This window comes from Tachypleus tridentatus, chromosome 10, assembly GCF_004210375.1.
Source record: "Tachypleus tridentatus isolate NWPU-2018 chromosome 10, ASM421037v1, whole genome shotgun sequence".
In the NCBI taxonomy this organism is placed as follows: domain Eukaryota; kingdom Metazoa; phylum Arthropoda; class Merostomata; order Xiphosura; family Limulidae; genus Tachypleus; species Tachypleus tridentatus.
In genome coordinates this window covers 79,221,225-79,235,794 of record NC_134834.1, presented here as the reverse complement: position 1 = coordinate 79,235,794, position 14,570 = coordinate 79,221,225, and the positions used below count along the sequence as shown (strand labels likewise).

The 14,570-nt window shown below is 36.4% G+C and overlaps 1 protein-coding gene across 2 annotated transcripts in view; it reads right to left on the bottom strand.

Moving 5' to 3' along the window:
- LOC143229667 (TAR DNA-binding protein 43-like) overlaps positions 1 to 14,197 on the bottom strand; it is a 33,341-nt gene extending 19,144 nt beyond the window's left edge. The window contains exon 1 of one of the 2 annotated variants that reach the window (XM_076462310.1): positions 13,842 to 14,197. In XM_076462310.1, the coding sequence (XP_076318425.1) occupies positions 13,842 to 14,076 (235 nt within the window). In that variant the 5' untranslated portion in view covers positions 14,077 to 14,197. The remainder of the gene's footprint in view (positions 1 to 13,841) is intronic. The other variant, XM_076462309.1, reaches the window with a different exon arrangement.
- Positions 14,198 to 14,570: the final 373 nt, after the last annotated feature.

Below are 14,570 nucleotides of genomic sequence, written 5' to 3'. Positions count from 1 at the left end.
TTTGGTTATCTCTGTTGAGTCAACCTTGATCCAGCATTCCACTCCCTAATGTTTCCAAGTTCAATGAGGTTTAACTTTTAAACTTGATTTGTGAGTGCCTCACATGGGGTTAGAACCCATTTCAACCATACATGCCAACCATATCATTTTATAACTTAGGTCTAGTTATCTCCTGTTGTTGTTTTATGTAAGGTAGCTTTATCAACTACTTTTCATTTTAAAAAATCAGGAAGTTTCTGATTCTTCAGTGTTATCCAGCCTTCTACAATCATTTAAGAGTTCTTTTTCTCAAATGACCTCTTCATTTTATTAACTGGGATATTAGGGTATTCCATGCTTTGTCTCAACTTCCATTTAGCCTTTGGCTTCATGTACCATGTATCACTTTTCTTTTAATGGGTGTTTTTGTTGCTGCTAGCATTTAAATATCGTAGGTTGGAAATGTTTGCACTACATATGCACAGGACTCTTTTACCACTCCACTTTGGTTGTTATACCCTGAAATATCCTTTCTTACTAAGTTTCTGGTAGCTATGGAAGGAGATACATTTTTCCCATCAATTCTACTGCTAAATATTTCTCACCTCTAGGATAATCAAACACTGATCATTTCTCATGCCTTATCAGAGCCTGAAGGTAGTATGTGGCTTGCACTAACTTCTTTCAAGGTAATGGTACTCATCTGAGTATTCATTGGGATTCTTCACTTTTCTGGAGTTATTCTCAAAGTACTATAACAGCAAGGAAAATTCACAAATATCCGTGTTGCTTATTCTTGATTTTCTTCATATATGAGGAACCTTCTGGGTCACATCTTACCAGATTCATCACTTTTCTATGTCTTTCTTTACCCGTCTCAGTTACCAGACAAACGACATCAGAGTGATATGTTACCTTCTCCCAATAATTTTCTCTTACAATCTGACAGTTTCTTTTCTTCAGAGGGTTTTCAATTACCTCCTAGGGCCATTATAACAACATATGCTACATAAAAAGAAGGAGTGACTATTTTTGTCTTCCTCTTGGTCCTTTCTTTTCTAAAACCCCTTATCTTTTTTTTTTCCATTAGATCCCATTTTGTATAGAGTTTTGCCCAGACAAGTGTGCTTTCATCAATCCAATACTGCACTAGCATCAAATTTAACTTCTTACCAGTTTCAACAGGCTTTGGAAAAATTAGTGTTCCATAAGACCATCTAGGTGCTCACCAGATGATATTACCATATTCTACAGGACCACCACTCTTGGACTATCATGAGTAAAAATAAATGAGATCCTAACCTTCCCTGTCAAACATCAGAATGAATAAATTGTGTCAATCTGTTTCTAAAAATTTAGGGAACTTGGTTCACCTATTGCATTGTTTCCACAACATAGTGCCTCCCTAATACATATTACTCCCCCACATTATATTAGTGGAACAAGGGACTCCTTATCACACCCAGTTTCCAGTCACTAAGATGGTGGTTGGTTGGTTGGTTTGGTGTTTTATGGTGCAAAGCAACTAGGCTATCTGCACCAAACATCCAGTAAAAAGTTAAAATAAAAGTACAATTAGTAAAATTCATGAAAGGAAATTAATATAAAACAAAACAAAGTTTGTTTTTTAAATTAAAAAGACATAAATAGCATTAAATCCAATTTTTACATCTTGTTTACAGCAGTAAGATAAAAACTACAGTAATACAATTTGTTAAGGACTTTCTGTAGCATAATTGTAATTATCATAACTCACCAGGAAGACTAACAAGTGAGTTCAAAAACCACCATTTGTCACATGAAGTTGACCTTTTCAATCCTGGTTTCAAGTTATTTGATTTTATGGCCATTTTCAGAAAGTAAAGATTCAAAAGATTTGTAGTAAAATTTTAATTATAAATCACGAGGATGATTAACAGGTAGTTCAAACATCAGAGTTAGACACCTGAAGTTGGCCTTTCCAGTCCTGGTTTTCAGTTATCTGACATTACAGCTATTTCTTAATTTCAAATTGAACTAGATGGACTTTGATTCTTAAAATGAAATCACATTAAAAAAGGTCTAATTTATAAATTAAAAAACCTTAAATAGCATTAAAAAGTTGAATGACCTTTTGAAAACTAAAAACATTTAAGGTGGACAATGCCACCAACATCAATAACACTGTCTAACATTATAGATAAACTTTGGGACAAAACATGTTTAAAATGGTGCCATCATTAAGAGTTGTAATGACAACAGGACAGTAATATGTGACCTGAGCGTTACACAGACAACACACTATAGTGTAGTTAGGACAACTTCCTCTTTCTGATCCTGATGGAAGCAAGACAGTCAAAGTCCAACAGAGTGTTTTATTTGGAAAAGCTTATTTTCATGTTGCTCACTCCAAGTTGACTGCCAATTGGCACAAAGTCAAGCTCTGAATACAGGACCACAGTCCATGTATGGAACAGGCACAGCAGTGATAGTGCCAGAGCAGACAGATTTAGCTGCAGTGTCAACAAGCTCATTCCCACAAACACCAACATGACATGGTATCCAGAAAACTGGATAGAAGTAGATGTTAAAGAAAAATGAACCAGTTGGTTTAGAATACCAGCAAGAACATGGTGAGAACAAACATGAAGCAATTCCAGAGCCAGTAGATAACTGAGCAAATCAGTATAAATAGTGCAATTTGAGTACTGATCAGCTTCTATGTGATCCAAGGAAAGAGAAATGGCATACAGTTCAGCAGTGAACACAAAAACTGTAGAGGGGATTCTGCACACAACCACTGAACCATAACAAACCATGGCAGAGCCCACAGAGTCACCTGAACCATCTCGATAAATATGAAATAGAAGGATGATTCGAAAGATGTTCAGCAAATAACAGACAGTATTTCCAATTGGGAGTGTCTGCTTTTCTCAGATGACTTAAAGATAAGTCACATTTAGGGACTGTAATAATCCATGGGGGGATGGGCCAACCTTTAGATAGAGCAATGTTATCCAAGGACAGATCCAATTCATCCAACTGCACCTGGATACGAATGCCAAAAGAAGCAATAACAGATCATCTGTTCTGAAAAAGCATGACCCACCGAGGAAGGAAAACACAACCCCAGGTGGGATGCTGTGGTAAGGATCGAAGTTTCAAAGCATACAGTAAAGACATTTGCAAATGACAGAGGTGTAGAGAAGGTTCAGGAAATTCTGTGTATAAGCTCTGAACTGGGTAAGTGCAGAAAGCCCCAGTTCAGAGCTGAATTCCCTGATAATTAATGGGGTCCAGCAACTTCAAGGCTGAGGTCCTGACAGAGCTATAGACCAGTGAACCATAGTCTAGTTTCTATCAAACAAAAGCACAATATATCTTTAGTACAGAACATCGATCCATTCCCCAAGTGGTGAAAGAGAGGACACAGAAGATGTTCAGTGCTCTTATACATTTGACCCTTAGCTGCTTGATTTGTGGTATAAAGGTCAGCTTACACTCAAAGATAAGCCCCAAGAACTTTGTCTCAGGGACCAAAGGTAGCACAACTTTACCTATACAGAGTTCAGGATCAGGGTAAATACCCCATTGGCAAGAAAATGCATGCAAACAGTTTTAGAGAGAGAGAAGTTAAAACTGTTTGCTGTGGGCCACTTCAGTAAATGACTGAGGACAGTCTGTAGCTGCCACTCAATATACCTCATGTTCGACAACTGACATGAGATGTGAAAGTCATCAACACAGAGCCCATTTGTGACAGTGATGACATTAATCTTTATACTGAAAAGTGTGATACTCAAAACACAGCCCTGAGGGACTCCAAGTTCCTGTAGAAAAGAAGAGGAAAGTGTTCAACCCACACAAACTTGGAATCACCTGTCCATTAAAACATTTTTCATAAAAATGGGCAAATGGCCACATAACCCATATAAATGGAGGTCTCGTAAAATACATACCTCCACATAGTATCATAAACCTTCTCAATGTCAAAGAATACTGATACAAGATGTTGATTGAGAAAAACTTCTCTGATTGATGTTTTAAGTCTAATCAGGTGGTCCATGGTGGAGAGCTATCATTGAAGGTTGTCTGATTTGAAGAACCAAATAAGGTGAGCATTAACCATCCTCTTCCCAGGCTTAGAGAAAGGTAGGACAATAGCTCATTGCCAGGCATGAGCAAAAACATTTTCTTGCCAGATCTGGTAAAAACCAAGCAGAAGAATAGCAAGAAAAGGAGAAGAAAGATGGTGCAGCATCTCGTAGTGTACATCATCACGTCCGACTGATGTACTGCCAGACTGATGAAGGGCCGGTTTGAATTCCACTAATGTAAAGGGGCAATTATACTCATGGAGACAATCAGCTTGAAAGGGGTGACCACTCTGCCCAAGTCTTGTAGGTTAAGAAGGTGGAGGATGAAGCAAAAGTGCTAGATACCTGGCAAAAGCTTTCATCAAGAGTATTGGCAATGCTCCAGGTATCAGCTACTTCCTGACCATCAGAGAACAAGATGGAAAGGGGACAGAATTTTATTGCCCACTGACCTTTTGAATCTCATCCCACATGGAAATGGTGATAGAAGATATGCTAGTTGTGAACTTAATCCAAGATTCCTTCTGGCTTTGATGTCATACCCTCCAAGCATGTGCACGGGCCTGCTGGTAAGTGATGCAGTTCAAGAGTGTGGGATACCTACAAATAGTATCCCAGGACCATTCATGACTCTTCTGTGCCATGCAGCAGACAGGATTCCATCATGAACAAGGATATCCTGGAAAACATGTTGAGGTTTTAGAAATACATTGAGCAGATGCCTGTATAATACAGTCAGTTATTGCTGCTATGCAGTCATCTATTGATGGCTTACAGACAATGGCAGGATCAAGTTCTGTGAGAGCAGTGAAAGAAGGCCATTTGGTTTGATCCACCTTCCAATGGGGCATGCAGGTCAGGTGGCATCAACAACAGCCAATCTCTCTCAAAATTATAGGAAAATGATCACTATCTCGTGGGTTATTGTCAACCCTCTATGAAAAGTGGAAGAATAGTGAAGGGAAGCAAACTGAGAGATCAACAGCAGTAAAGGACAGACTAGGTGCATGTAAATATGTATAAGAACCAGTATTGAAAAGAGAAAGGTTGTGATCGGAGAGCATAAGCTCCATGGAGCGACCCTTCCCATCAATATCAGCACTTCCCCAGTGGAGGTGATGTCCATTAAAGTCCCTAGGATTAAAAAAGAAGACAGCAACTGTTCGATGAGAGCATCAAGGGCTGATTGATCATAGGTCTCTCCAGGCAACAGGTAGAAAAAACAAACAATGATAGTATGACCCAAGGAAACACAGATGGCTACAGCCTCCAAGGGTGCATCAAGTGGCAAAGAGAGGGTGGGTGCATGCTGATCAACCAACAGTGGCACCCCTCCATGCACACGCCCATCACACAGCCTATCATCTTTCTACAAAGAAAACTGCTGAAAGGTGACTGCATCAACAGATTTCAGAAATGTTTCCTGTAAGGAAAGACATACAGGACAACAGGAAAAATCAGTGCTTTGATGTCATCCACATTAGAAAGTAAACCTCAACAGTTCCATTGTATCAACATGGCCATTTTTAATTATATGTAGGTGAATTGGGTGGAGAGCCATTCTCTTTATGACCACATCTTTCTTCTTTATTGTCTTTATTCAAGGGAGATCTGTCAACCTCCATGGATCCTGCCCTAAGTCGACTGGGCATGTCTTTGCTGTTGTAAAATGATTCCAGTGACAGAAAATGTGAATAAATGACCATTTTACATCTTAAGGTGGGAGAAGATGTACCCAAGGAAATACCTGTACCCAGAACCAAAGGAAGTGGATCCTGGGGTTTGCTGGAATGTATGTTAGGTACAGAGATGGGTGTTGAAGTTGATTCCTCAACTTTTTAACCATGGAGGACAAAAAACTTTTCATTTGAGTTGGGAATGATTCTTTTGGAGGCACAAAGAGATCCATCTGCACACCCACTGTAGTAGTGGAATGATGCACAGCAGTATACGTCCAAGATGAAATGGTGGACAGCAACCTTCAATTCAATCAATATTTTGAATCCTCTTCAAATGCTGTACCTCTTACCATTTAGGGCAAGAAAGAAGGAAGAATGGGTGAGAGACATTGCAATTGACACAATGAGGGTCTGTTTCACACTCGTACACATTGTGATCCTATCAACTGCAATGAGCATACGTCAAGGAACCACGACATGATGTCTTCATGTGACTGAATTGTTGACACTGGAAACATCAGAGGGTTTGGAACATATGGCCATACCTTGCAGTTAAGATAGCCTGCCCTGATGGTGGCAGATGAACATGGTGATGTAAATGTCAGAATGAGGACATTGGTCAGCATCATAATTCCATCTTTGCGAGTGGAGATGCGCCTCACTGAAAAAACTCCTTGAGGATGTTCAACTCCCTCTCAACAATAACTTCTCGTGATGAATTCAAAGTAGGATGAGGTGTAACCTCAACAGGTATATCCCCAATCACCTTTGAATGTAAGAGGAGTTCACTGTGTTGAGATGTGGATGTTTCCACCAATATGTCATCACAGCAAATATTCTTTCCTGATTTTGGAGAGCCAGCAAGTCTCTCTTGTCCTTTCTGAATGAAAAAGGGAAACATCTGCCCTAAAGGTTTGTCTGAAAGAGAATGTAGTATAAGAAAATGAGGTACAGATGTTGGAGCTTGCTCCTCAGAATCTCCAAGATGTGGTTGTTTACCTATGGACTGTTTTTTCACTATTTAAGTTTTCATTTGGAGGATCTATAATAAAAAGAGAGAAATTTTGATGCCCACTGACCCTACCCGCCATGGAGTCCTACGAGGGGACACACTACAATGTCAAACAAGGACATTGCAGCAAAGCTAGGGTTTCATGAGCATTATACCCAAACAATAGCATTAGGTATATTGTCCACAACATCTGATGAGAACATCTAACACTGGTACTTAGTTGACCCTAGCCCAAGTGGACCAGCCAATTGGCCCAAGAAGAGCCACCCAAAGGTTGCCCATCTTCAGGAATTCAAAGCCAAAGTGGTGTTTTAGGGTTGGATCCCTCAACCATGAGGATCCTCTCCTCCCCTTCATGGGTCACCATGCAAAGCAAAAACGTGGGTGGATGTTTAGATACCAGAGGAGGTAAACTGAAAGAACAGAAACTTCTCTGGAAGGTCTCCTCACCATGTATAGAAATCCACACCAACAGGGCAAAGTTGGGAGCCCTCCTATCTGGTTTCCTGAGTGTTTTCCCCAGATGTTGATAGAAAAGGCACCAGTCTCTGTGGGAGCCTCCTAGTAATACTGGTTCAGGTTTGATGTTAAGCTGTTTTGTTGAGATGTGGATGGTCCTTTTTGATCAATGTTGATTTAGTATATTGCTCATGGATGGATGGAGGTACACTATCTCCTCATAATTTCAAATGCAGAGTGGTCCCATCCTTGGTCAAGCACAAGTTCTATGTCCTCTACATCAGGAGTTCCCAACCAGTGGGTCGCGACCCCCTTGGGGGTCGCAAAGCCTTGGCAGGGGAGTCGTGTAGCCTTGTTAGAAGTAGCTTGGGATAACATTAATTTTATTTCATCAATTACATTTTCAACTCGCGAGTGCCAAAAGGTTGGGAACCCCTGCTCTACATAATTGCAAGATCAAGTGGAATACTCCTTGCCCACTTGATTGGTGAGTGAAGATGAATGTTTGTATTTCCAGGCTGAAAAAATTCTGTTCCTTTGGTTGAGTACAACATACATGATCCCATCACTCTGAGCCTGGGATGCTGCCTTTTAGATTTCTGCAGGTGAAGGAGAAAATCTGTCCACTTCAGTGTTGTTTATTTTCTTGTTGTGATTCATGTGGTGCAAAATGCAATATTCTAGAATTACAAGTTGGTATCCAATCAAAAATATATATACAACATTGTTGTCAAACAGCTCTAGCCATCAATGTGTGATATTAGGCACCATGACCCCTCAATTCTGACCTCCAGTTGTGGAGCCCTGACTATCTAGTTGGTGTTGGCTTATACTGATGATTATTCACACACAATTCTACTTTTGATATATGAACTAGATTTATGGATGAAGAGCATACCTACTCTGGATGTAGTGTAGTTCCTTTACTCTTGTATCATCTTTATCTTGGTACATTCCTGTTCTAAACAGCTGTTTCTGTATGGATAATGCCTGCATCAACCTCTCCATCTTCTAAACATGAGATTCTAGCTATATGTTCTGTGAAGGTATGTATGCTACGCAAGTTAACATTTTCTTAACTAAAAATGTATTTCCAATAATACTTACTTCTGTTGAAACTCTCTTGCCGTACCACTAAAAAACAGTTTATATTTTGAAAAAGTGATTACATTATCTGACTTAGATTCTTTTATACATTATCTAGATAGAGGGTACATTGAAGTTGGAGAATTTTGCAAATTAGAATTTGTCAAAGATATTTGAGTGGAGTATAAAAAACTAGAGAAAATGTGTTCAATACGTAAATGGGCAAAGAGTGGAAACCCTGGAGATCAAGAAAGAACTATATTTTCAGTAATGGTAAGTATTATTGGGAATACATTTTCAGTTTAGAAAAATATTAACTTCTGTGTGTCATGTGTAATGCTGAATGCAGAATTGTTTCAAATTAAACGTCCGTGATGTTCAAATGCAAAGCCTGTAGTTTCATAAAAACTAAATACTCCAACAACCAATATTGACTAGCTGGAATATAAGATCCTTCTACCTTTTCTATCTTCTGAGATATTACTGTATTTATTGAATCAACCAAGGTGGCCCCACCCATCTCTTCAGTTTTTAAAAATAACATACTGTTTAAGAAAAACAAGGGACCTGTTGGTCTATCTCAACTGTTTCATCTTCTAAGCCAAACTAAGACTATTAAGTAAAAAAAATGTAAAGCCAGTCTTAAAATTCATACATCTAATCAAGCTTTCATTTTAAACTCACTCAAATTTACTGTCTCTACAACATCTAAAGGCAACCCATTCCACTGGACAAACATCCTATTTGGAAAATAAAATTGTCTTAACTGAAGACACCTTCTACCTTGCCTAGATCAATATTTTGTCCCCTATTTCTGTAACTGTCACTGTTAAGTATGCAAAATGTTTTAGTAAGCCTCCTCTGAACCCTTTCTAATAATTCAATGTCTTTCCCATGGTAAGGAGCACAAGCCTAAACACAATAATGCAAATGCAGCATAACCAGTGCCCTATACAATGACCTCTTAAGACTTGTATTTAGTATTCCTATAGATAACCTGAAATCATATTTGCCCTATCACTAGTAATAAAACACTGCTTGGATGGCTTAAGTCAAACAAATACGTGAAATTGTGACCTGCTCAAGGTGATCACAGTGTCCTGCCTGGAACGTCACATAGCTAAGATTAGATATATTGTGTAGAATCAAAATAAACATTTCCCTGGCAGTTGTAAACCAAGTCATATAAATACACAAACAAGGGTACAAGGTATATCTATCCTGTCACATACAAAAACATTAAATATCCTTGCTTGGACCAGAAATATCAGGTGTAGAAAGAAGAAATTAAGTTACTCCCCCCTAATCTTTCAGCCATCAAGGAAGAAAGAACCTCAAAGGCAACCAAACCCAGTAACTAATTGAATAAAAGAAGCAGGAGCTGGTTGAACCAAACTAGCCTTACAAGTAGCTAACTTACTGAAGAAAGAGACCAGAAAAAGAGAGTCCAAATTCCAAGAGAATATCCTGCATGATCAAGAAAATCAGCCTCAGAATCCCCAGGAGAAACATACCTGGGCAGAATATATAACTCCATCTTACAACTGACTAAGTCACAGACAGCCTCAACTGAGAGTGACCCCTCACCCACTCACTCATAGAGACTCTAGACAACAGAGGAGGAATAGATGATGTCTGATAAACCTGCATGCTGATAACAGTAACTTGTGAATTCATGCCCATAAACAAGTCAATTTTTTATGGAAATGATAACTGTACAGAAGTCCACAAGTCAACTCATAATCCAGAACACAACAAAGCACATCACTTCATCAGAGGAAAGCATGATCAATGCTTTTCAAAAGAAAACTGGTTACATTATCTAAATGAGGTACTAATATATAGTAACAGGAAAGAGGGTGTCACAAGGCCAAAAATATCCAAGGGCATTTAAATGGGGTACAAAAGACTGAAGCAAGTGAAATCAATGTTTAGATGGGCAAATTGAAGGTCGAAGAATAACTATAAGTGTCAGAGAATGGTAAGTATGTTTAGGAAATAACAAACGAAACAATGAAATTCAACATAAAACAGAAAATAATGCATAACACCCAAAGCATTAAAAACCACTCAACGAATTCAAAAGATAAACAACCCTTAAAAATTGAATTTATAAATCCACCCAAAGAGTGAATAAGACAAATGACACAAAAATAGAGCCAACCTTAAAAAAACATGCAAATTAAAAGATGCCCAGTGAACAATAACATGGGTCTATATAATCTTCAATTAGATGTGACTGGTATGGAAAAAACAAAAAGGAACTTACAAACAAAACAATATTAAAGTGACAAGATGTAAAAATGCAAACAAAAACAAGGGAATAATCAAACTCCAATTGAAAGTTTAAACTAAATTAACTTAGATGGTAAAAGTGTAAAAGTCTAACTTACCCAAAACTGACCAGAGAAGACAAGAATAACCTAAATTAATGAATGTGGAAAATAGATCCATCCACACAAGATCACAAAAAGTCACTGAAACATGGGTTTACCCTATAGGGAATGAGAACTACATAATGATTAGCTTGACTGGGAAAAGAACAATATCTCTCCCAGCAGATTGTATGAAGTGCAATAACAAGTAGAAAGTGTCACAGGAAGATAATTTCCACACTTCAGTTATATCCCCTTTATAAAAACTAAAACATAAAAGAACACCATCAGCTGAATCTGAGACATGAACTTTTCCACCAAACATTGTCAACTCTGAGATCTAGGGACCAGAATTCTACTTACAGTGTAAATTCCATCACATACCAGATTAAATTTTGAATTTATGTGAACAAAATATAACTCAGAAACAGAAACATTTCTAAAACACGTAGAAATAATAGAAGTTAAACAAACTGGAAGTTGAAATTGATTTAAATTTTTGAGCAGGCATAATCAAAATCTTATAGTCAAATGGAGAATGAATTAAAACACATCAATAAACTAGATTACCTATTGAGAAAGTGATGATTGTGTTGCAATGCTAGTGTAGGCAATGTAGTATGAGGGGTGGATGGTAATCACATGATCAGCATGTTTATTCAATGATGTATAAAAGACTGGTGCACTGTTGACAAAATGTGAGCAATGCTTAAAGGACCAAACAAGGTTAAGACAGTTTTGGATAAGTGGAGGTAGTGATATTTCAGAAGGATGCACTTTATGATATAATATAGACCCACCAGAGATAAGACAGCCATGTGGCAAAGATGATGGGTGATAATGTTTGTATTTGTCCAAATGTCACCCTGGAAGATTTCATCCAGAGCTCCTTTGCTTAATATCATGACTCATCAGGCCAACTGTAACACAATATAACACAGCAATAGTCTTGACAATATGCATATATCCTCAACTTTTACGATGATCTTTTATATTATGATATAAATCAGACTAAGCAAGTAAATGCAATATTTATCAGTTATAAATCATTGATTACTTAGATTCTAATGGGAAATATTAATAACACAATATTCCTTATTTTATTCTCAATTTTTGAGTCTAGCACCAATTCTTTGTTTATTTATCTATCTCTTGTTACTTTAAATAACTTTTACTATCATTCATAACACCTGAAAAAATCAGCATGTTATTATGCACTTTAATTAGCACTACGATCATGTATTTGAAATGAAGTCATTAAGCATACTAAAAATCAAAATTTGAATGTATTTGCAGAAGTGAAGATTCTCATTGTATTTCTATCAGTGAAGTGCTCAGCATCTGGCCCTTTCATCAAAAGCATTGTAGTATTCAGTGTGTTATACAGTCAAATGGCTTTTTGCTAGTTGAGAATGTGATTATGGAAAACAGAAATTATAAAATTACAAAAAGTATTTTCAATATTTATTTGTAAAAGTGTTTCACAACAAAACTTCAGACATTTTACAAAATAAAAAAGTGATAGAATACTAAATTAAATTATAGGAATTGGGGGCAGGAATGCTAACTTCAAGAGGTAAAATTTATCTTACTTACCCCCAAATGGTAGTACCTTATTTATTTTTCATCTTTTAATGTTTATCTTTTTCTTATTTTAACTTGGGAGAGTGGTCACCTTCCCACAACTGTCTGTGGGACATTGTGGGCTTGAGCACCCATACCTCACTTTCCAAAATTTCTAATCTTCTTGTGTAAAACTAGCAAATTGGAGGTTAAGACATACATAGTATATCCCCACCTCAATGTGGGTCCTACTTCCATAGTCACCTCCAAAACCTAGGTTCATTTTATAATCCCACATTGTAGCTTGTACCCTGGGATTTTTTTTTTTAAATATGCAACATTATTTTGTTTAATTTTAATGTGTTTTGTTTATGGCTTACAAATATACACACAAGTGGATGAACAGAATTTTTGAAATCTAATTTTATTATTGTATCCATTATTTTTACATTTTATTTATTTACTTTAAGACGAAGGTAAAATTTTTTGTTTTAATACTACCACTTCTACGATAAAAGTGAATTCCCTAGATTATGAACGAGTATTACAGGATATATTTGTTTTTGGTCACATGAACCATGTAATGGAATATTCCAATGAATAAATTAGAAAATCTAAAGCCTATATATATTTTCACTTCAAAATAGTTTTAGCCATAAACAAATGACTGGTGATTAGGCTAATGTTTCCTCAGTTAAATAACAGTGAATGTTAACAAGACACAACCAAAGTAGTTATCTTTTATATAACTTTCACACAATCATATATTCAGTTTAATTGCAATAATAACAAAAATATTTGCAAAAAAAAAAAAATCACATGTACCTGCATTATTGTAATGTATCACAAGAAAACCTTAAAGTCAGTTATTCAGCATACTTCTATTACAGCATTACTTCAAAATGTAAATATTCACACAAAAAGACAAAATATAAAAAAGTTTTTACATTTAACAGATGCAAAAAACGATTTGTAGTGACACTTAAAAACATAGAACAGAATTGTAAATAACTATAAAGAAATGCATAAGCAAAACTGCTATACAGATTTTCTTATAAAACTTATATAAAGCCAAAGTTATGATTTTATTTTGATGTGTTACTATCCTCCATTTGGCATGTGTAAAGTTACACTACCTTCCTGTACTAAATTATATATGGTTTGCAAACAACAAAATACACAAATAAATACGAGTCTTACTTATAACTGTTCATTACTCTTCAACTGATATTAACCTCACATCAATACTGTCAGTAGCATTTGTGGGCAGTTGAAATTCACCTATAGTAGCTATGCTACTATAAAGTGCAAGTAGTCATGGATACCCATAGAGGGTAATGAACAGATATGGGCAGATATCAGATATCAAAAACTTCAGTGGCAAGCCAATATTAGTATTACAAAATATTTTATTTTTAGGATTAGATCAATGAAATATGGTGCAACCACGAATCATGCTAAATTTGAATTCACCCTTTTCAATTTAAAACTTCAGTTTTTTTTATTTCCCAACAATCTAGTTGAAACTGAATCCAACGTGCAAGTTGAATTGTTATAAAATAGACGTCATACTTAAATACAAATGTTTTTTAAAGTTATCCATGTTAAATACCTTTTGGAAATACACAAATGTATACATGATTCCCCCACCCAGCATCAGGAGGATGAAATCTTCCTTCCACAAGTCGTACCCCACGAAGAGCACCAGAATCCGGATTACGGTATTTCAATCCTGAAGCCCCTGGATATTGAGCAGACAATGTAGATAAAAGTAAAGTTCCATCTTCTTCGCACGGGAGCTCAATGGATTCATCATTTTCATCTTCAGAGACCAATATATAACTCATGGTTTTATCTCACAAGTTAAGTACGTACCAAACTAACTGAAACTATGCCTTGAATGTTACACTTCCTACAAATATGGCTACCGCTTCAACAATCACAAAGCATTACACGGAAGCCCTGAAATACGGCTGAAAAGTTCCAGAAAAAAAAAAAAAACAGAAATACGTTCCTTATTCATCTAAAAAAATTGAAACACAAAATCAGGAAATATATTTTGAAAGTGTATAAACATATATAAAATATATCCTAGAATCAATTATTTGTGGCATTTGATTTTCTAATAAAGTAATATTTCATGCTTAAAATGTTTAAAAGTTAATACTATTTGTTGGTAAAAAACAGTACGGATACGCGTTGTCTGATATCAGCCTATTTAAAATCATTTACTCCAAATGATTTACTCGCCAAAATTATTGCATATAATTTTCGACACAATACGCATAATATTATTCCTGTATAAAAGAGTCTTTTAAATAGTTGAAAACAAAACATTTAA